Raw genomic sequence first — 24,622 nt, 5'->3', positions numbered from 1 at the left:
TTTATATCTCTTCCTAATAACTTATCTTATTTCACTTTCTCCCCCAAAACTCTCTAAAATCTCAAAACAACCCTTACCTAAATATTTTATATTATTTTCAAATCTTTATTTTATTTAACAATAAAATAAGTCCTTTAATCTTATCAAATCTTCCAAAACTCATAACTTATCACAATATCAACCAAACCATCAAGATAGTCGTAAATCATTCAAATTATACCAAAATCATGCATCTATTATATAAATATAATATAATCGCCTAAACTCGATTAAATAAACAATTAACGAAAGTGGGCGTTACACAGACAAGAGTGGAGTAGTGGGTGTACAATTGTACTATTGTCCTATTTCTTCGGTCTTCAGTGGATAAGCATCCAATGCCTTTTAATTCATCTGAAATAGCCGTTGCTTCAAGCTTATATTCCTTCTGCAGTCTTGTGTCTTCAATAAATATAACTAACTCCAGGTTCTTTACTTCAGACTCTGGTTGTCAGCTTCTGATGTTCTTCATACTCTGATTGTCTTCAGACTTGCAACATAAGCTTCCATTGTAAATTTCATTGTTCTCCTTTGTTCTTCCAGAACCAATTCTTTGTTTAAAGACATAATATTTTAGTCTATGGTCCTGCACACTTGAACAAATATTAGCATATCCAATTGAACTTTTAATACGTTTGTTATCATCAAAACTCAATGTGGTAATGTTAAACACATTTTGTTCCAACAGAAATAACATACATAAGAGATCGCCACATTTTAGAACTTCATGATAAAATACCAAACTGCATAAAATAGTCAACAACACTTGAAAGATCAACCGAAGAGAATTCAATTTAATGCCGAACATGTTGCCAAACATTGTCGAAGAAATTACAGTTCAAGAACAAGTGATAAGTCGATTATGTAACACCACACCCACTCACACAAAGCTGAGAGTCTTGATTAGGCATGCAATATTTTCTAAATAAGTTATCCTTGGTGGGAAGTCAATTTCTGAGAAAATGCCAAGTAAACATAGATACCTTCAAAAGAATGTCGTTATGACAAATATGATTCGAAATGGGTGAATGAGAAACCAAATTGACTTGTAACTGGTAAGCTCCTCTGACAGAATAGCCAACAACCGGATCTAATTTTCATTTCCAATGATCACCACTGTTAACCTGAAAAGTAACATTGTTAAGTAAAGCCCTACACTACCCTAACAACCCTTCCTCCCACACAAACAAACTACACCTCTAACTCCAAGCCTCTCCCCACTCTTCCCACCCTAAAGGGAACATAATTGCCACCGACACCCACTTATTTACAGACAGCTCAAACAACCTCCTGAACCAGTCCTTAAGGGAAACACCCTGTAACCATGGGTCTGATAAAAAATAAGTATCACTCCCATCAGCCACCACCCTCCTTAAATTCTCTTTCAAATTAAACCTTCTTCTTTCCCCGAACCCAATATCACAATAATTAATTACTTGAGTATTATCAATTGATTAAATAATAATAATAATATGTATTGTATATAAGGTTCACATCTAATTTTCAAATTCGAAATAATAACTTAATTTTTTACATTAAAAAATATATTAATTATTTAATTTTCATATTGAATATAATATCACAATAAATTTAAGTAATTTTTTTAGATAGACATCTTATAGTACAGAGACTCAATTGATTGTCATTCTTTAATTTGAGAAACGAAATTGATATCATTCAATTGAGTAAGCATATATATATTGTATTTGATTAAACTTTATTTATAACTTGAGATTTTTAAGGCCTCTTTTTTCTAGATAGCATAGCGTTAGCAGTAGCACAAACAAAAATATTACTATTTTGCAAATTCCTCCTATTGTGAGTGAGGATCAAAATATTGTTGTACGGAAAATAACTGTTAATTTTGTAGACATGTCATGCTCATATAATAATTTAAAAATTGACTATTGACTTGAAAAGCTTAACCAAAGTCTTCTCTCTTTCCTGTACATAGTCACCCATTATTTCACTTGGACTCATATCTTCACAAAGCAAAGACTTCACTGCAAGAATGAATTTGGCTAATTATAAGCATAGCCAATCAATCACACCTTGCTTCAAGGAAAATTTCTGAACTAATTTTATGTTCAGGTAATCAAACTTATTTATTTATTTCTTGCTTCTCTAACTCTTACTTCAGTTCTTTTTCTCTCTATTTATTTTATTGATTGTTCTTGTTTTGTTAAGAATCCTGTTGGAGATGGACCAAAGTAAAAGGATCTTCTATTTTTCATAATAATAAGAATATATTTTTGAAAAAAACATTAATTTTTATTTAATTACAAAGCTTTTCCAGTCATCTAGCTAATATATAGTTTCTCTGTTGTCCAAAAAGATGTTTCTAAATTAATCTTGAAATTCAGTTAAAATGCTTGTATTGTATTTTCAAGAGAAGTAGAAAGAAAAACTTTATGCTGAAAATAGAGGAATAACAAGAGTTATGAAAACCACTTAGGACGAAATCTCTAGCTGCTTTTCAGAAACAAATAGATCTTATCCATATTTAGTAGGAATTTATGTTATGAATGATTGGTTTCAGGTTTTCTATTTTTTATTTTCTTTTTCTTCATTTTTTGGGTAGATATTTTACTTTTAGTTGTAAACTGCAAACCTTTAAAGAAATACATTATATTCTTTTTTTGGCAGAATATATTTTTTAAATAAAATAAAGAACAACAATTATTTTTAACTAAAAAATTAAAAAGAATATTTTTTTTAACAAGTGTCCCTGTTAACCTAACCTTTTCTCAAAAGCACGTGATGAATATTCTCTGGCTCTTATTGGTCTGTCTGAGTCAGGTGATAATAAAGTCACAAGTCACAACTAACCATTTGGTGGACTCTTATTTATGCATTACATTACATTACAGATGAAGGGTTAATTGGAGTGGACCACTTTTGGTTGAGACTCAAGGCACTGCAGATTTAAAATGATGTAAGTATGTGAATTATTGAACTATAGTACTACTACTGCAGAATTTACTTTTAAATCATTTTAATTATCTTTTACAACACTGATCATTTTACATTTTTTACTCAACATTCATTTTACTACTTTAATATTATTTTTGTCCAAAAAATATACTATACAACTATTGTGCTCTCACACCAACAAAGTCGCCAAGTCTAAAATACTATCTTTAATTCAGGTTATGTACGGATGTTTTGGTGTTTTTGTCACCTACTTTAGAGCTCTACTTGTGACACTTGTTTCGAATATAATAAAAAATATTTTATTTTTTGAATAGAAGAGAATTGTTTAAATATATATTTAGTACATATAAATCACGAGCATGAGTTTATTCCATATTCCTTGTAGGACCAGTTTGATGGTAAGGATAAGAGACAAAATGTGATATATTAATCATATAACGCTAAATATCATGTTTGATGTACTAAACATATAAGATAAAAAAAAAATTTCTATCATATTCTGATCTTCCTTTGTAATTTGTATCATGGGTAGGTATAGGTTGGGTTGGAAATTATCCTGATAGAATTAGAAGATAATTCTTTATTTATTATCATGATTTTTTGTCATTTTTAAAATGTTGACATTTTTAAAATAACGATATCAAAATATTTGTTATTATAATTAATTACATGCATTTTTACAATATTTAATTAATTATGATAGTAATTTATTCATTTAAATATAATGATACCCTGTTTATTATCATGTGTGCATAAAACACATGATAAGATTAATATTTATCATGCCCATATCATATCATGTCTCTATCCAGCTACATATCACATGTTTGTATCATATCATGACCATCAATCGGACCCGTAGTATTTCATAACTCTTAAAATGTTATTTCAAGTGATTTGTCTTATATCTCATGCTTATTAAACTTGACTAATTACTGGAAAAAATTTGATTTTTTTTGAAAGATATTGGTAAAAATTGATATTATTTGTTTCCTTTGCAGAGAAATGGCTTTAGAGGATTCCAAATCTAGCCCGCAACCATTGCATAGAGTTGCTTCAGCTCAGTTTAGAAGGCCTCTCATCCACTTAGTTTCTACTAGTAAGCTTTTGTCCCGTTTTAAAATCTAGCCAAATATTTTCTCATATAGAGTGCAACTTTTTGGGTCGAAAAGGTGCAATTTTTATTTATTTTTTTCTAACATAAAATGGTACAATTATGCTTTCGTATTACATTAATCTAGAAAAAAGGCCCCAATGATATTAAATATCTTTACCGTGTCTTGCTATCTAAGTTGCACTTAGAAGACTTTATAATCTAAATAACTATTGAAATTTGAAATACAGTTGCATTGAAAATTTTGTTAATATTATTGCGTTATAAGTGACTTTATGAAATATGTGTTAAACCTGAAACGGACAGGGGCAACAAAGATATACACAAAAAATAGGTTATAGGTTCCACCATCATTAATTATTTTTACTCTGTAGAAAATAAAGGTGAGCCAGCAACCGATATAATTAGATGGATTCTAGCATATTAGATTTTAGGTCCGACTTCAAATATCTATTTTTTTTTTGGTGGTGAGTACTTTTCAAAATTTGTATAAGATATTTTCTCTTCTTACTTTGTTTTTAAAGAGTCTACCACATTCTTAGTGATGAGAAGTGAGCAACTACGAATTCAAAGCTGCGTGTAAATATATCAAATATTTATGCAGCCTTTTACCATTTGAGTCGTACTTATAGAATAAAACAAGGGAAATGTTTCCTCTAATATAAATTGTTCATTGTATTTTTTTTTTAGTAAATAAATTGTTCATTGTATTTGTTTTGTTCAATATTAGACCATTATATATTGACATCTTAAAATGAGTTTTCTTATCAATTGTATAGATATTGAAGCGAGTTAATTAATCCCTCAATCAATTTCATTGCAGAGGAACATAAAAAAAGGTACATAAACCAATGTGTTCCCCTTCACAAAGCAGCACTAAAAGGGGATTGGAAAGAAGGTAAAAAAATAATAGAACAGGACCAAACATTGCTGATTTCTGCCATAACAAATGGGTGGGCAACCGCACTCCATATTGCAGCGGGAGCAAATCATGTTCACTTTGTGGAGGAATTGGTAAAACTAATGGATCGTGATGATTTGGGATTGCAAGATTACCCGGGAAACACTGCTCTTTGCTTTGCTGCAGCGGTTGGAAATGTTCAAATCGCTGAGATAATGGTGAAAAAGAATGAAGTGTTACCATCAATTAGGGGTGGACTAGGTGTTACTCCTCTTTACTTGGCTGCTTTACAAGCAAACAGTGAGATGGCATCGTATTTGTTTCCTAAATGTAAAGAAATACTCGAGGAAAACGATTGGAGTATAGTGTTCCTCACTTGTATAAACTCGGGACTTTATGGTAAGTGTTCACGACCACTGGTTCTTGAAATTCAACTAACAATAACCTAGAAATCTTTACTTATAAATAAAACCGAAGTGAGTAATTATATTTGCCTATATATTCGAGACACAGTAGTAAATATTATCCAACATAATTTGGATATTATGGTGCAGATTTAGCTATACAGATGCTAACAGAAAAGGACACACTTGCTTTTGCTCGCGGAGATGAGAATATGACGGGTTTACATCTATTGGCTCGAAAACATTCAGTTTGTGGTTGTCAAAGTCTTGGGCATAGAAAAAATCTACTGCATTTATGTAAGTTCACATGTACTCATTTTTTTGACTAAACATATTCTCCATCTGTTTTAAAGTGAGGTATCGTTTAAGATTTTTCCACACAAATTAAGAAATATAACGATGTTTTCAAAAAATAAATTGAGTATAGTAGTGTACACATTTATTGAGTACTGATTAATAAATAACCTAATAGATTGAGGGATGAGATTATTTATTTTGCATTGATCTTTGATTCAATTCTACTAATTTAACATCTAATTGAACATTCAGGTATGAGAGATTCTCCAATGCTTAAGCTTATACGACGCATCTGGGAGAAGTTTCTTACCCTAGATGACGAAGAGATGATGGAAGTCATGAGAGAACCATCTCAAGTAACAATTATCGCTGCAGAAGTTGGAAATTTTGAGTTTCTATCTGTCATTATGAGCACTTATCCTAATTTGTTATGGGAACTCAGTAACAAGGGTCAGAGCATAATTCACATCGCTGTTTTCAACCGCCATGCTAGTATCTTCAATTTGATACATGAAATAAGGTCTTTGAAAGATTGCATAAATGGTTTTCTGGATGATGGCGAGAATAATTTATTGCATTCTGCAGCAATGTTAGCACCGCCTGATCGTCTCAATATAGTCTCGGGAGCAGCTTTACAAATGATGCTTGAATTATCATGGTTTGAGGTATATATAGTATACATATATGTTTTTCTATCTCATATAAAAATACAAATCATATGATAGATTTCATGAAGTAATAAGTTTACATACAGAATAATACATATGTCATCGATTTGGCAGGAGGTGAAAAAGAACATGCAGCCACATATGATTGAAATGAAAAATTCTGAAGGAATGACACCTCGCGAACTATTTACCAAAGAACATGCCGAATTGCTTAAAAAAGGAGAGTCATGGATGAAGCAAACAGCGAATTCTTGTATGGTTGTTTCGACTCTAATTGCAACTGGAGTGTTTTCAGCTGCATTTAGCTTACCAGGTGGAAACAATGATAACAAAGAATCTCCTAATTATTTAGATAAACCTGCATTCCTCGTATTTGCTTTATCCGACTCCATGGCACTTATCTCGTCTTCAACTTCAATCTTGATATTTCTATCCATCCTTATCTCGCGATATGCGGAGCAAGATTTTCTCAAGTCACTGCCTTTGAAGTTGATATCTGGACTAGTGGCATTGTTTGTGTCTATAATCAGCATGATGATAGCATTTAGTAGTGCTTTCTACATAACATATTATCATGGTTTGAAATGGGTTCCTAATTTTATTTCTGTTCTTGCATTTTTACCGATACCGTTGTTTATATGTTTACAGTTTTCTCTGTGGTCTGATATAGTGTATTCCGCCTACATTTGTAGTTCTTTATTTAGGCCAAGTAAACGTATGATTCGTTAGAAGAATCAAGTTTGTGTCAAACAATAAATTTTATTGTTATTTTGGATGAATGTATTATGTGACTAATTGCTTTTAAATCTAAAGCATTGTGCTTATTTCATGGTAACGTTAATGAAAAGGAGCAATAATTTATAAGAAAATTGTAGTTGTTTGTATGGTGTAAATATCTACTTTTAACCAAGTGATTGAATTTAAGTGGTCAATGCACTCCATCAAAAGACAAGTCGTTCAACAAAACCGGAGTTCGATTTCCGTGTGGAACAATTATTGATGAGACTTTATCTACCTCAGGATCGAACTCCAGATTACTTGGTTGGTGCATGTGAAAGTCAGAGTCAATGTCGCGGGTGAAGAAATCCAATCCAATTTCGCCTGTCAATGTCGTTGGTTTAGACAGATCATTAGTTGGTGCAGGTGGGTTGGAACGGTTTTAGTGTGGGCATTCAATGCAAATTCATAACAAAAGCTTGTAATGAAAAAGCAAGCTTTTCCACTATTTCCACACAGAACAAAAGAATCATATTTTGATGTAAACGATATCAAAATCCTTTCAAACTGAGATGAACAATGAGTATTTCTCAACCACATAGGTTTTCAGTCTCTTGAAAAGAAGATTCTTGGAGCGGATTTTTACTTGCCAATGATAATTCGAACAAGTTCAACATCCAGAAGAATAAAAATGAACCAAATTACACTAAATCGAAGCAATGCTACCATACCTTGTGTTTGGTGTTCAAAAAGGAATGTGATGCTTTTGAGCAAAAATTCTTTAAGAATCACACATTTAGATTCTAGGTGGTGAGAGAGAAGTTTTTGAGGAAAACCTACAGTTGAAAATGAGGGAATTTTATAATTTAGCATTATAAACAGGAAAGTTTTAGATTATATAATCTGAAATAGCTTTTGGATTATACAATCCGAGCAAAAGGTATTTTAAAGAAAAAATAGAACACATGAGAAGAGCTTATGGTAAAAAATTGATTCAAAATACTCCATCTGTCCTAAAATATAAGCAAAAATTGATATAATAATTGATTATGTAGTTAACTTTCTCTTTACAACGATGTTTTTTTAGTAATTTCTTACGGCTATTCTAAATACTCCATCAGTCCTAAAATATAAGCAAAAATTGATCAACACAAATTAATGTATTTGATTCAAAATTTGATAAGACAATAATACATTAACATTTTAGGACGGAGGGAAGATTCCAGAATACAAAAATACTGTAAATAACTAAGTTCTAGAACAAAGCAAACAGCACTAATCCATAACAAGATATAATAATGGTCGGTTGTTGACTATATTACTTGACTTGCATTTCTAACTTTTTATTGCCAAATGGATTCACCATTTTTCCACCCTACCTCCTTCTTCTCTCCTTCATTTATCACAATCTACTTTTTCTCTATATAATTCATGTTTCTCCTTCTAGTTGTGTGTATATAATTTCAACCACCAATAATTCTTCAAACTCAACACTTTCCTTACTCTTCCCTTCATTTTCCATTCCTTTATGATTTCAATCTCAATATACTTCCGTTTATAATTCCTTTGGTTTGTGCCACTACACCAACAACAAGAAACCGACTATTATATATATATATATTTTACTGCTATAAAAATCTGAGTAATTTCCCTGTACTTATATTTATTTATTTATTACTGTATTAATTTACTTTTTTACAATGTTTCTCATAAGTCAAAACTACATATACTGATCATATTTTTTGCCCTAATTTTACAGACAAGTGTAGAAGAAAATTAAAGTCCTCTTTACCTATTTCCCCAGGTATGGTGCTTTAACATTTCTTCGTTGGGTTGAAATCTTAGCCGCAATTTTTATTTTTATTTTTATAAAGGGTTCTTCAAATAAAAAATATATATATATACAAGGAAAATTTCACACCATACCATTTTGATTGGTGTCTAATATGGACTGCTATTTATAAAGTCTTGGAATATATGGACTGCTGCTTATAAAGTGTTCGAATTCATCTTAAAGTTAGCAGAGTAGAACCTTCGATTCTCCTAGTTCTGACTTCTGACGGCTATGGCAATGGTATAACAGACTAGTGTCGTTTTTAGAGATTAATATTTTTTTTTTTATATTAATACTAGCCACATATCAAATTTTTTTTTTTTAGGGGTACTTTTTATATCTTTCAGTCATCTAGTTTATATGAAGCTCATTGTTTATGCATTCGACTTCTTTTTCTATAACTAAAAAGTATTTCAGCTTAGTGCATAACTCGGTTAAATTTTTTCATTATTCATTCACAAATAATATTCACTAATCACTATGATGGAAAACATTTCATAATTGAATACTTATACGAATGTTTAATTTGTAATAGAACTGTTAAAAAAAAAAAACATTTCTCTATCTTGCCAGGGATATTTTCTTTACTCTAATATGTACCACTGATATGAATAATACTAAACGACAAAAACATCATTATTTAATTGTCGTACTATATTGAATAACATTCTTTCTTTAGACGTAATCAAAAGAAAAGAAAGAGAATCCTTAAAAAAAAAAAAATATTATGCAGGAAGACATGTTAATGGGACATCCACTAGTATGCAAGAGATTTTAATAATCAAACACTTTATTATTCCTTCAAAAAAAAAAACACTTTATTATTATTTTTTTGACAAAATTAATCAAACAGGTCTTCCACATACTCTTCCAAATTAATTTGTCAGTTCAAATTCATTCACAATTTAAAATATTTTTTTTATTTAATATGAAATTAAATATTTCTTTAACAAATCTAAAAATGAAATGTAAATTTTTTTCATTTTTTTATCACATAAAATGTTAAATTACCCTTATTACAAAATTACAAATTCTTTTAAAAATTATTTAAAATTCCCTTAAAAATATATTTTAAACCTATCGTATTTTTATTGGGTCTTGTTAACCGATGCCCCCGGAGCACTGGTTAAAAAGCTAAAAGTAGAAAGAAAAAATATAATTTGCATTCAAAAGAGCAACTTTTTAACTTTTAAAACATAGAATACACAATTTCCAATGAAATATTTCCTTTAATAATTCCTTAATCAGTGCCCCGGATGCACTGATTAACATTTCCCTTTTTATTAAACTTCAGTACTGTTTGTACTTTTTTTCACTTCTATCAAATAAAGTTTGTCTTTGATGTTAAAAGAAAAAGTTATCTTCTTGGCTTTTTCTAAAATCAAATTTTATTGATAGCTTTGCTCTTTGAAAAATTGGTAAAATGATAAATCCATGTAAGGGGGTGGGAATCTTTCTCATTAAAAATCATATTCTTGAGCGCAACGACAAAACATTATTTAAGCTTAAAAAATAAATATATTAAAATAAAAAAGTTACAAGACCTAGACTTAACGAGAAAACATACCATCATTTGCAGGTAACACAGCTAAAAAAATATGGACACAACCATCATTGAAGGAAGATCCATTTCAAAGCCACCATACTTCGATGGTACAAACTGTACTGAATGGAAAGAGCGTACAAAGATATTCATACAATCAGTTGACTATAAAATTTGGCTTGTGATTAAGAATGGACCAAAAATTCCGAAAAAATTAATAAATGGTCGTCGAGAAGTGTTGAAATCTGAAGATGAATTCAATGATGAAGATATCAAGAACATGGAACAAGAAGCAAAAGCCAAAAATATTTTATATTGTGCCATAAATCCAGATGATCTTGAAAGAATTTCAAGTTGTCAGACATCAAAGGAAATGTGGGAGGAGCTTGACAGGTTAGGTGTTTAATTATGTTTCATATATACATATTAATTTTTTGTTCAAAAATCTATTTGTGTTTGCTTAGCTGTGTGTTTGACTCAACCAGAGTGGCTAGCATATACTATAATGTAATGAAGCATGGACACTCCTCGGACTAGGCGTGTCCCGGCGTCGGACACGTGTCGCGTCCGACATCAACACGACACCGACATTTGTAATTACACTGAATTATGTGATTTTTACAAATTATTAGTTGAGTCGGCGTGTTAGTGTCCGTGTCGTGTCCGGTGACCGTGTCGGTGTCCGTGTCAGTATCCGTGCTTCATAGTGTTAAAGACATTATTGCAGTATTCTCTAAGATTAATAATTGAAAGATATTTATATATTGTCTTTGACAGGGAAGTGACTACATCTGATGTCAGTTCTACATCTCCAGTACCAGTTGTTCAAAGGAGTGCATCAGCAACATACAACAGACCTAACCTTGAGTTTTTAGAGGAAACAAGTATGGTTCTCCATCTTTCAAATTATTTTGTACTTTAGATACAAATAATATAGCTATCTCTCTCTTTTTTTTACTTTCTATTTTATATTTTTATAATAAAAATTAATTTAGGGTGAAGGGATAATGTTCCGCCGGTTCAACGCAGAAAATACCTTAGAACTCAAAGAACATTTACAAATGTATTTACATTTACCTCACTCTAAAAGCACTATTTTTAAAGAACTTCCGGATCTAAGAACTGTCGTTTTACAACTATATATATCAAACATTTGAAGTTAGGACGTAGCGATCTATTGAGAAAGAAACAAAATTTTATCATATCCAGTTGTTACTAATTATATACTATTTTAAAAATCTACCACTAATATTATTAGTCCATATTTAAATATTCTTGTCCGTATCTTTCATTCATTTGATCAGTGATATATGTACACAAAATAGTTTTCTATTTGTCTCATACTGTCATGAGTTATTAAATGCTAATAATATACTTGTCTCATATCATTGTAAAAACGGGAAAATGAGTTTTCGTGACAGATTTGCGAGCCCACCATGGCATACGCATCCGTCAGGTCCGAAATGAGTTGGAGAACAAGTATTCTATTTGATACAGGAGAACCAACATTAGAGAGTTGAACATAGAGAGATTTGAGATGTTGACATTAGGACGAAACATCAGGGACCATGTATATGGTTTAGGAGATCAGAAGGATTGTTGACCGATCTTTCACAATTATTTCTAATTATATAATACTTAACATATTATAATATTCTAATAGTACATGTCGTGATGTAGGTGAGTTTAATGTTAAGGCAATATAATTACTCTCTTTAACTGCGATTGAACCTTTGTTTTAGGTGATGATCCAAGGAAAAGGTTTCTCAACCTTTGTGTTCCCATTCACAAGCATGCTCTAAATGGAAACTGGCCGGCAGCTAAGCGCATCATAGAGAAAGAGAATAAGCTCAAAAATGCTGCCATAACAAATGGGTATCCTACTCTACTGCATATTGCTGCAGGTGCAAACCACATTCACTTTGTGAAGGAGCTATTGAAGATGCTTGATGACAATGATATAACATTGCAAGATATGAACGGAAACACTGCTTTTTGCTTTGCTGCTGCAGCTGGAAACATTGAAATTGTTGACTTACTGTTGGATACAAACTCACAATTACCTGTAAAAAGAAGTGGAAATGGAAATACTCCTATTCAGTATGCTGCTCTGCAAGGAAGATGCAAAATGACATGGCATCTATATGATAAAACCACACATTGTTTTGAAGATGCGGACTGGGATTCGTTGTTCTTTGCTTGTATCTACACTGGCATCTACGGTAAGTATTGCTAACTGTTGGAATTCATTATAATTAAAAACTATCATATTATGACCTATTTAGAGATGGAAGTTGTCAAATCGGTTGCCAACATTAGCGACTAATAGTTTAGCAACATTATGAAAATCGGTATTTAAAATGATAGAAAATTTTCGGTTTAAAAAAAATGATAGCAAATTAATTTTGCAACTGATTGAGAGACCAATTTAGTGACTAGTTAAAAAATATCAGCGTCTATGTGGTGACAATGCTTAAAAATGGTTTGAAACTCTATCAAGAAATGGTATCCTTGTAAGTAAATGCTTGTAATATTAATCGGAGTTGCGTTGACAAAAAACAAGGCAAACACATATCAATAATTATTACACAACTTATAATAGTTTTTCTATTGGCTTTGTCAAATCAACACCGATTAGATCACTGTTTTGGCCGTAAGGTAATTGAAGTCTCAAATTTTATTTAAAGTTGTCGTCTATGATTTGAGCAATTTACCATCATCTGTCCAACATAGACGACATGAGATATTTCCAGATTTTCTCATTTGCAAAAATATTGATCGATATAATTTTCTCCAATTGCAGACTTAGCCTTAAAAATGCTAATAGGTAGGAATGCACTAGCTTTTGCACGTGATGTGAATAAAGAGACAGCTTTGCATCTCTTGGCTCAAAATCGAATGCCTTTGGATTCCGGTTGTCATTGTCCTGAACATGATCATAATCCCATCATGACCAATCCTGGTAAATCCTTACATTAACTTTTATATTTTTTAAATTCTTTTACATTGGTTTCGTTAACTTAAGTAACCATATCTCGTATTGCAGGCATGAAAAATCACGTGGTTTTCCAATTGGTTAAATTTCTTTGGACCACGATTCTTGAAAAACACTACTCATCAAAGGAGGAGCTAAATAAAATCATTAATGAACCTTCTCAACTAATATTTGATGCTGCTGAAGTTGGAAATTTTGGATTCTTATCAGAGCTTCTCAGTGTTTATCCTAGCTTGATATGGGATGTGGATAGCAAAAATCAAACTATATTACACATAGCTGTTTTGCATCGGCATGCTAGTATCTTCAATCTCGTACATCAAATAGGGCATATTAAGGGTATCATAGTAACATATGAAGATGATAATGACAGAAACACTTTATTGCACTTGGCTGCAAAATTAGCACCACGAAGTCAACTTGAATTGGTTTCTGGAGCTGCTTTTCAAATGTGCGTCGAGTTAGTATGGTTTGAGGTACATGCAATGCAACTCTTTTTATCATTTTATTGAGAAATTAAAAGCGAGCTACTTCCACACTTATCCTATTCTACTATATAAATAAAACTCTTTGTCCCGTGAGCTTAGCTCAGTTGGTAAGGATAATGCATAAAATATGCAAGGTCTGGGGTTCGAACCCGGACACCACCAAAACCAAAAAAAATATAAATAAAGCTCTTCATTGAGTATGTATTTGCCACTGTGTCAATAGCAATATAAAAAATTAACATATCTATATTTTACTTAACGTATATACATTTTCATGTGACAGAAAGTAAAGAAGATAATGTTGCCTGCACAGATAAAGATGAGAAACTCTGAAGGCTTTACTGCACAAGAGCTATTCTCAATTGAGCATGAAACACTAAGAGAAAATGCAGAGTCGTGGATGAAAAAAACTGCCGAGTCTTGCATGCTAATTTCAACTGTCATTGCTACCGGAGTGTTTGCTGCTGCAACTACTTTACCAGGCGGTACCGATGACTCTGGAAAACCACACTATTTGAATAAAACATCATTCTTGGTGTTTGCAATATCAGATGCATCTGCATTCATCTCATCTGCGACTGCGATATTGATTTTCTTGTCTATTCTTGTCTCGCGTTATGGAGAGTATGACTTCTATAAATCATTGCCTTTAAAGCTAATATGTGGATTGGTCACATTATTTATCTCCGTAACAAGCATGATGGTAGCATTAAGTACTAACTTCTTCATAGTATACTACCATGGTTTGATGTGGGTTCCTGGTTTCATTTCAGTATTTTCTTTCCTCCCAATACTTTTGTACATATGTTTGCAATTTTCGTTGTTTTCAGATATCATTTACTCAACATACTACTGGAGTACTCTATCTAAGCCTGGTAAAAATATGATTTATGTACTAGAGAAGTAGTGGATTATTATTGTAAGAAAAATGTGTATTGTTATAACAGAAGTTTGATAATAAACTCAAGAAATCTACGGGGCAGTATATAACACTTTTTGTAATATATATGGAATCATTGTTTTTTGTTATAACAGAAGTTTGATAATAACGATCCAATCTCTTAGGTATGGTCGGCCGGATTGGTGAAGTACTGAAGTATCCTTTTTTCATGCATTCTTCTCTTGTACAAGTCATTTGTAACAAATAGCAGTACTCTTATTGTAATATATATGGAATCATTGTTTTTTGTTAAATAAAATTTGGATTATGTTATTTGATTTGTTTCTAGAAGTTGTCGATGTTAGATAACATCATTGAAGTTTCTAGAATGATGTTTGTAAGATCATACATAACGCTAATACCTTGAGTTCAAGATATTTCTAATATGATACATGTTCTATTAATATGCAAAGAATATTGTGGGAAACATTTATTCAGTAAACCCTAGTTCTTGTAAATGAGCCTTTTTTAAATGGATGCAAGAATCATGGATTACTGAAAAAGAAAATGCAGAAGATAAATAAACAATGACTTCATATATACTCTTAATAAGAAATATATGAAACTTCATGAACAAGCCATATCAGAATCGGAAACAAATCCCAAAATCAGAAAATAGCAAACACACTGGTATAAGATTTCCAGAATTTCATACTTATAAGAAAGATATGAAATTTCATGAACCTGAAAGCTGATCTTTTGCTGCAGATAACAAGCGAATTTGTATAGGAATTCCAATTGGAAAGGTAAAAGGATACAATAGTAGGAAATGATATTGTAAAGACATCCTAACCAAATAGCAGCAAATTTTTGTCTATGGAGAGAACGAAAAATGTGCCGAAGGCGAGTTAAAATTTAAAATAAATCGTATTAACAATATTTCAACCCGGAAATTGTTCAAAGGCTATAAGAGTCAATTCTCCTAAGTCTAGCCCATAGTCACATAATTTGCAATTCGCGTTGGTTGGTAGTACTATAATACTACCTAATTAAGTATACTAAGTTATCTTCATATTGGAACCAAGTAGAAGAATTATAGTAGCAAGCGGTAACAAACTAGTTCCCACTTCCCAAAATATTTTTTTTATATTCACTTTTATTTCGTTTTTGTTCTTTTTTATAATTGTTATATATTTTGCAAGAGACGTTTCTCTTCCTCCAAGCTTCAAAGAGGTTTTCCTACGGAATTTATTTGTTGCACTAGAAATCTTCCTTTCTTTTATCTCCTACTCAACATCTTCTTCCTCTATCTTTGAACTTCACTCACTTGACTCGATTCATCGGTATAGTAGTTCCTACGAATTACAAGGGGAATTGGTGCAAACCAATTTGCAAAAATACCATGAGCCGGTACCCAAGTAACAATTCATTGTTCGCAACATCTCAAGAGAATTATGTGACGAGTCCTAGACTTCATGAAATAAATAAACTAAGATTATATGATTATCTAAACTTATTCCCTTTGAAAATAAGCCGAGAAAAGCCCGCGAAAATTGTTAAAAGCTGTTTTTATAAGTTACCTCAAATAGTCTCACAAAACTTATAATTATGTCGGTAGATAGACAATCCAAACAGGCCCATGCATATTTCTTTGTAAACATCAGGTCAAATCCATGTTATATTTCTACAAAAAAATTGTTTTAATTGATCCTTGGGCATTACGTAATGTTATTAATTTCCCTACACATAGACTTCAGATATAAAGAACAGAAACAGAAATTGCATATACGTTTTTATTAATAAACTTTGAAATTGTTAACCGGTTCCGAATTCTTCTTTGAATTTTTTTTTTTTTGTTACACGTTGTTGAAATGAGATAACTAAACTACGTCATAAAACAATTCTTAAAAAATTACTTAAGCAAGTGGATGTGACTGCTTGATATTATTTTCCTTATGAACAAAGCTAACAATTTCCTGAGTATTTGCAAAAACAATTGCACTGAAACTTGGGAGTAAACTAAATACGATCGAATGAAGGGAAGCAACTTAATGTCGTGTTGGTATCAGACATTAAACATGCCTTCTATTAGTAGTGTCATAACTTTTGACTTCGTAATGGACAAACTTAATCATGGTCTTTGTTAAACGTAACAATATAGGTGGTTCAAAGCAAAAGCAATGGTAATTTTCTGCAAAATTTCTGTTTTATTATTAATAAAATACTATTTCAGATGATCCTTGGGCAGATTGGTTTAAGAAATGAAGAAAAGAAACCGTTAAAGAATTGAAATATCTTGTTTATTATTATATTGCATATATGTTCTTCTTCTCAAGCTCCTTAGAAAGTAACACGAATTTTACAATCTGCAGTTCCTATACGCCATTATTCGAGCACGGTGGTGATTTGGTCAAAGATCTCACCGGTAAATGCAAATTTATAAACTATATCTTCGAAATTGTTTACCCCTATTCTTCTTTGAAAGTACTTTGTTACACGCTATTGAAATGAACTACGTCATATTAACAATTCTTCCGAAAAGAAAAATTGTTAACGTGGACGTTAATTTATTGTTGAAGGAAAAGATGGCCTTTGATACGGGGCTTCGACGGTGCAGTCAGAAAATTGACCCTTTTTAGAAAATTATTTTGTTTAGCCAATAGTATAACTCAGTGGCAGAGCCAAGAATTATATAGAGCCTCGGCAAAAATTTATCGCAAAATGTTACGTCCTTCCTGCGAATAATTTTACATTTTCCTGCGGATAATTTCACATTTCCTGGGGATATATCTTTCCTACTGATCCTAAAATCCTAAGGCATTACCTCACCTAGGGACCTAAATCCTTGGCAAAATACGCAGGAAATGTGTTTCCTGCGGAATTTACACAAAACTCTGCAGGAAACGCTAATGTCGAGGCTAGCTGAGCATGGGCTAGTGTCGAGGCTAGCTGGGGGTGGCTCCGCCCCTGGTATAACTGCCGATGTCATGTCATCTAATGTCCTACCGGTGGACCACTCTAAAATTAAACTTTACTTTATTACAAATCAGTCCTCATACAAAATATTTAGGAGAATTTCAATTTTAGTGCACAAATGAGATTCTATGTTTAATTTTGATTTAATCAGGAACACAATTGCAATAAGTAAAGATATAATGACACACCTTATGGGCAAATGTGAAATACACCATATAATCTTACGTGATATGGATTAAATACACAAATATTTAATGATTGACGATTTAACTTCATCAAAAACATCAAAAAAGTCATTATCATGACTTCAACATAGATTTTCCTCTTGATATTTATAGCAAAATTGTGGATTTAATAACAATAAAATAATGGGAAGAGAAGTAATGTTACTTTTTTGAAAAATGATTGTTTTTTTAAAAGGAAAAAAATTGGTTTTATTTTTATTTTTATGAAGGTTATATGAAGATGAAGAGGGAAGAAGATGACAATAAAAATTATCATATGTTGTGAGTCCACAGTATGCTATGTATGAGTTTTAAATCTAACTATTGATCACCAATCTTGAAGGACATGTGGAAAGGAGTTAACAAATTTTGCAAAATACTAACGGAGATGACCAAAATAGTAAACGACATAAGATTTAAGATACCAAATTGAGACACTTTATAGTTAGGGGACCAAATTAACAATGAAAAATAAGTTAAGGGATCAAACGATGTATTAAACCTATTTATTTTTTACTCTAATATCTACCATCTGTATAACACTAAAACACTAAATAACAAAAACATAATTATTTAATAGTCGTACTATATTGACTAGCATTCTTTCTTTAGACGTAATCAAAAGAAAAGAAAGAGAATCCTTAAAAAAAAATACAATAATATTATGCAGGGAGACAAGTTAATGGGACATCCACTAATAAGGAATCATAGGTGGTCCTTGCCCCCCTTGGAGTAATTTGTCTCCAAGGGGCTTTAACAATCAAACACTTTATTTTATCTTTTTACAAAATTAATCTAACAAGTCTTCCATTGTTAATCTGTCAGTTCAAGTTCATTCACAATTTAATTTTTTATTTAATATAAAATTAAATATCTCTCTAATAAATCTTCAAATAAAATGTAGTTTTTTTTTTCTTCATATTTTATATTAGTATATTTAATTCTGTATAAATATTATTTTTAATCACATAAAATGTTAAATTACCCTTATTACAAAATTACAAATGCTTCTTAAAAATTATTTTAAAATTCTCTTAAAAAATATATATTTTAAACCTATAGTATTTTTTATTAAAATTGAGTACTATTTGTACTTTTTTCACTTCTATCAAATAAAGTTTGTCTTTGATGTTAAAAGAAAAAGTTATATTCTTGGCTTTTGCTAAAAACAAAGGTATTAACTCAACAAACTCTATACTACAAATTTTCTTCATTTTCTAAAATCAAATTTTATTCGCTCAACAAACTCTAAATTAAAGAAAGATTCTAGATTAAAGCCAGTATATAATATTTTATCTTATCATTTCTCATTTATCTTGTCCATGAAACTTTCTTTTAGATTTCACTTGATCCATGAGTTAATCTTCCACATAATTTACTGGCCTGGCCTTCTTTTTTTTTGTTTTTTTTGAATTTGATATCCGATCTAAGAATCGACTAATCGGAGGGAAACTGACCTGACCCTTGAGTTAAATATTCACATAAAAAAGCTCCTAGCACCATATGCTTCAATTTTATTGATAGTTTTTGCTCTTTGAAAAATTGGTAATGAGCAGTCCATGTAACTGTAAGGTGGAAGGAATCTTTCAAATTAAAAATCATATTCTTGAGCCCAACGACAAAACATTATTTAAGCTAAAAGATTAAACGTATTAAAATAAAATACAATAAAAAAGTTACAAAACTTAGACTTACGAGGAAACAATACCATCATTTGCAAGTAGCACAATTAAAAAAATATGGACACAACGTTCGTTGAAGGAAGATCCATTTCAAAGCCACCATACTTCGATGGTACAAACTGTACTGAATGGAAAGAGCGTACAAAGATATTCATACAATCAGTTGACTACAGAGTTTGGCTTGTGATTAAGAATGGACCAAAAATTCCAAAAAAATTATTAAATGGTCGAGAAGTGTTGAAATCTGAAGATGAATTCAATGAAGAAGATATCAAGAACATGGAACAAGAAGCAAAAGCCAAAAATATTTTATCTTGTGCCATAAATCAAGATGATTTTAAGAGAATTTCAAGTTGTCAGACAGCCAAGAAAATGTGGGAGCAGCTTGACAAGTTAAGTGTTTCATACATTCAATTTTTGTTGAAAATCTTGTTTGTGTTTTTTTAGTTGAAATATTTTATCGATTAAAAATTGTAAAATATATATTTTCTTTGACAGGGAAGTGACAACATCTAATGTGAATTCTACACCTCCAGTATCACCACAAGCACCCGCAGCAGCTCTATACGACACTCCTAATCTTGAGTTTTTAGAGGAAACAAGTAAGGTTCTCCCTCTCTCAATTTATTAATTTGTAGTTATGATACCAAGCAAGTAGCATATCTGGTGGTTAGTATATAGAACATAGTTACAGAATTCACTGTCCTAACAAGGAAACCGCGAATTGGTTCGCACATACCGGTTCGCGGTACTTTTGTGAACCGGTTCGTCCAAATTCTTGTGGACATTAGTATATTAGAGAAGGCGTCTCAAATTAGCATATCTGCACTTCTCTTCTTCCACCATGTTCTGCAAAATTGATTTCCCAATATTATGTAACCGGACACCGGTTCAAATCTACAAAGCCTATTAATGAATGGAAATCAGAAGAGTTCTTCTATGTTTTAACAAATCAACAAAGTTTATTAATCAGGTTCTTTTTATTAATCGACAAATCGTAAGACATCGTATATATACGGCGTCTCAAATTAATAGTAATCACAATAGGACTGAAATAGGTGATGTTGAAAAAGTGTAAGAAAATGTGTACTATATGTTGGCTCACTGGTCATTTTCACAAAAAAATATGCTAATGTTGCCCACCGGTAGTACTTGATTTTGTTTTTAATTTTATTTTGTGGACACTGCATTACCATTGCACTTTTAATATTATTAACTATTAAATTGTCTTTTATTATTATTGTTTATTTGTAAATTAATTAAAAATATTAATATATGAGGCAAAACAAATTCGAAATGTAATTTATTTAGAAAAAAATACAATACATCATAAAAAGAATACTCAAGTAAAATTACATTAACTTAGGATAAACAAACATAATATAACATAAAGAATGAGATTCACCATAATCTATTCTGCTTGAACAATCAGCCGCATCGGTACTTCTCAACCTTCGTCTAACTGAAACATGTCGTGTACATCAACATCATTATTTAACATCAAAACATACATTCCATTTTTCGTTTTCATCTCTTAAAGAGATGTAAGGGTCACCATATAAAATACACACACCTTTTGAGTGCCACTGGCTATAAAGAAAAAAAGGTTGAGCTACTCCTCCAACTCTGATAATGTCTATTTGTTGGATTGGAATTTTACTTTGGTGCGTACTAGAGTAGACATGAAGGAAATGAGATGAGAGAAATTGTAAGAAGAATAGATGAAATTTATGGATGATGGAGAAACCAAACCCATCTATTTATATATGATTATGTATTTTTTTTGTTTTGTTCTGAATTGAACCTTTGTTTTAGGTGATGATCAAAAGAAAAAGTTTCTCAACCTTTGCGTTCCCATTCACAAGCATGCTCTAAACGGAAATTGGCTAGCAGCTAACCGCATCTTAGACAAAGAGAAGAAGCTCAAAAATGCTGCCATAACAAATGGGTGGCCTACACTATTGCATATTGCAGCAGGTGCAAACCACATCCACTTTGTGAAGGAGTTATTGAATATGCTTGATGACAAAGATTTAGCATTGCAAGATGTCAACGGAAACACTGCTTTTTGCTTTGCTGCTGCAGCTGGAAACATGGAAATTGTTGACTTAATGTTAGATAGGAACTCACAGTTACCTGTAAAAAGGGGTGGAAAAGGATATACTCCTATTCAGTATGCTGCTCTGCAAGGAAGATGCAAAATGACATGGCATCTATATGATAAAACCATACATCGTTTTGATGCTGAGGACTGGGAGTTATTGTTCTTTGCTTGTATCTACACTGGCATCTATGGTAAGTATTACTGAAAGTTGAAATTAAAAAAGCTGTCATATTGGTTGCTAACATTAGAGACTAATAGTTAATATACATTATGCAAATTGGTCTTTAAATTGGTCGGAACCTCCAACTCCTTAACATTTAGCTCAAACCAGTTGAGCTACCGAACCCTCCTAGACAAACAAATATTAATGCCTTAATACACAACTAATATTAGTTTCGTATTGGCTTTGTCCACTAAACAGTCAACACCGATTAGATCACTGTTTCAGCTATAAGTAAGTTCAGGTCTATTTAAAGGTGGCAACTTCAGTTGTTGTCTAAGTTTTGAGCGATTTGCCATCATCAGTCCACCATAGATAACAAAGGATATTTCCACAACTTCTCATTTGCAGAAATATTGATCAATATAATTTTCTCCAATTGCAGACTTAGCCTTAAAAATGGTAAGAGGTAGGAATGCACTAGCTTTTGCACGTGATGTGAATAAAGAGACAGCTTTGCATCTCTTGGCTCAAAATCGAACGCCTTTGGATTCCGGTTGTCATTGTCCTGAACATGATCATAATCCCATCATGACCAATCCTGGTAAATCCTTACATTAACTTTTATTTTTTTAAAATTCTTTTACATTGGTTTCGTTAACTTAAGTAACCATATTTCGTATTGCAGGCATGAAAAATCACGTGGTTTTCCAGTTGGTTAAATTTCTTTGGACCACGATTCTTGAAAAACACTACTCCTCAAAGGAGGAGTTAAACAAAATCCTAAATGAACCTTCTCAACTAATATTTGATGCTGCTGAAGTTGGAAATTTTGGATTCTTATCAGAGCTTCTCAGTGTTTATCCTAGCTTGATATGGGATGTGGATAGCAAAAACCGAACTATATTACACATAGCTGTTTTGCATCGGCATGCTAGTATCTTCAATCTGGTACATCAAATAGGGCATATAAAGGGTATCATAGTGACATATGAAAATGATGATGACAGAAACACACTATTGCACTTGGCTGCAAAATTAGCACCACGAAATCAACTTGAATTGGTTTCTGGAGCTGCTTTTCAAATGTGCGTCGAGTTACTATGGTTTGAGGTACATGCAATGCAACCCTTTTTTATTCATTTTATTGAGAAATTAAAAGCGAGCTACTTCCACACTTATCCTATTCCATTCCACTATAAATAAAACTCTTAATTGAGTATGTGTTTGTCACTGTGTCAATAGCAATATAAATTTTTTACATATCTGTATGTATTTTACTAACATATATACATTTTCATGTGACAGAAAGTAAAGAAGATAATGTTGCCTGCACAGATAAAGATGAGAAACTCTGAAGGCTTTACTGCACAAGAGCTATTCTCAATTGAGCATGAAACACTAAGAGAAAATGCAGAGTCGTGGATGAAAAAAACGGCCGAGTCTTGCATGCTAATTTCAACTGTCATTGCTACCGGAGTGTTTGCTGCTGCAACTACTTTACCAGGCGGTACCGATGACTCTGGAAAACCACACTATTTGAATAAAACATCATTCTTGGTGTTTGCAATATCAGATGCATCTGCATTCATCTCATCTGCGACCGCGATATTGATTTTCTTGTCGATTCTTGTCTCACGTTATGGAGAGTACGACTTCTATAAATCACTGCCTTTAAAGCTAATATTTGGATTATTCACGTTATTTATCTCCGTAACAAGCATGATGGTAGCATTAAGTACTAACTTCTTTATAGTATACTACCATGGTTCGACGTGGGTTCCTGGTTTCATTTCAATATTTTCTTTCCTCCCAATACTTTTGTACATAGGTTTGCAATTTTCACTGTTTTCAGATATCATTAACTCAATCTACTATTGGAGGACTCTGTCTAAGCCTGGTAAAAATATGATTTATGTACTAGAGAAGTAGTAGATTATTATGTAAGAAAAATGTGTATTGTTATAACAGAAGTTTGATAATAAACTCAAGAAATCTACGGGGCAGCATATAACACTTACAAATAATAACGATCCACTCTCTTAGGTATGGTCGGACGGATTGGTGAAGTACTGAAGTATCCCTTTTTCATGCATTCTTCTCTTGTAGAAGTCATTTGTAACAAATAGCGGTACTCTTATTGTAATATATATGGAATCATTTTTTTTTGTTAAATCAAATTTGTATTATGTTATTTGATTTGTTTCTAGAAGTTGTCGATGTTAGATTACATCATTGAAAATTGTTGCCTTTTCAGACTTTTATTATACTGCATAAGAGTGATGTTTGTAAGATCATACATAACGCTAATACCTTGAATTCAAGATATTTCTAATATCATACATGCTCCATTAATATGCAAGAATATTGTGGGAAACATCTAAAACAAACCTTCATTCAGTAAACCCTAGTTCTTGTAAATGAGCCTTTTTTAAATGGATGCAAGAATCATGGATTACTGAAAAAGAAAATGCAGAAGATAAATAAACAATGACTTCATATATACTCTTAATAAGAAATATATGAAACTTCATGAACAAGCCATATCAGAATCTGAAACAAATCCCAAAAATCAGAAAATAGCAAACACACTGGTATAAGATTTCCAGAATTTCATGCTTATAAGAAAGATATGAAACTTCATGAACCTGAAAGCTGATCT

General features: G+C 31.7%; 3 protein-coding genes across 3 annotated transcripts; all 3 read left to right on the top strand.

Moving 5' to 3' along the window:
- The first annotated feature begins 1,937 nt into the window (after positions 1 to 1,937).
- On the top strand, positions 1,938 to 7,192 carry LOC25488259 (ankyrin repeat-containing protein ITN1). Its single transcript, XM_013607936.3, has 7 exons — positions 1,938 to 2,130; positions 2,910 to 2,974; positions 3,975 to 4,072; positions 4,911 to 5,387; positions 5,543 to 5,689; positions 5,942 to 6,354; positions 6,472 to 7,192. The coding sequence occupies exons 2-7, from the start codon at positions 2,970 to 2,972 to the stop codon at positions 7,084 to 7,086; spliced, it is 1,755 nt and encodes a 584-aa protein (XP_013463390.2). The 5' UTR covers positions 1,938 to 2,130; positions 2,910 to 2,969; the 3' UTR covers positions 7,087 to 7,192.
- Positions 7,193 to 8,499: 1,307 nt separating this feature from the next.
- Positions 8,500 to 15,133, top strand: LOC25488258 (uncharacterized). The gene is made up of 8 exons (XM_024776483.2): positions 8,500 to 8,716; positions 8,834 to 8,880; positions 10,486 to 10,844; positions 11,229 to 11,335; positions 12,194 to 12,673; positions 13,255 to 13,413; positions 13,498 to 13,922; positions 14,218 to 15,133. The coding sequence occupies exons 3-8, from the start codon at positions 10,507 to 10,509 to the stop codon at positions 14,839 to 14,841; spliced, it is 2,133 nt and encodes a 710-aa protein (XP_024632251.1). The 5' UTR covers positions 8,500 to 8,716; positions 8,834 to 8,880; positions 10,486 to 10,506; the 3' UTR covers positions 14,842 to 15,133.
- Positions 15,134 to 19,711: 4,578 nt separating this feature from the next.
- Positions 19,712 to 24,154, top strand: LOC25488257 (uncharacterized). Its single transcript, XM_013607934.3, has 6 exons — positions 19,712 to 20,088; positions 20,195 to 20,298; positions 21,512 to 21,991; positions 22,406 to 22,564; positions 22,649 to 23,073; positions 23,269 to 24,154. The coding sequence occupies exons 1-6, from the start codon at positions 19,754 to 19,756 to the stop codon at positions 23,890 to 23,892; spliced, it is 2,127 nt and encodes a 708-aa protein (XP_013463388.2). The 5' UTR covers positions 19,712 to 19,753; the 3' UTR covers positions 23,893 to 24,154.
- The last annotated feature ends 468 nt before the right edge of the window (positions 24,155 to 24,622 follow it).

The sequence above is a fragment of the Medicago truncatula genome, chromosome 2 (assembly GCF_003473485.1).
Source record: "Medicago truncatula cultivar Jemalong A17 chromosome 2, MtrunA17r5.0-ANR, whole genome shotgun sequence".
Taxonomy (NCBI): Eukaryota; Viridiplantae; Streptophyta; class Magnoliopsida; order Fabales; family Fabaceae; genus Medicago; species Medicago truncatula.
The sequence above is the reverse complement of the archived record's forward strand: the minus strand, read 5'-3'. Positions and strand labels throughout refer to the sequence as shown.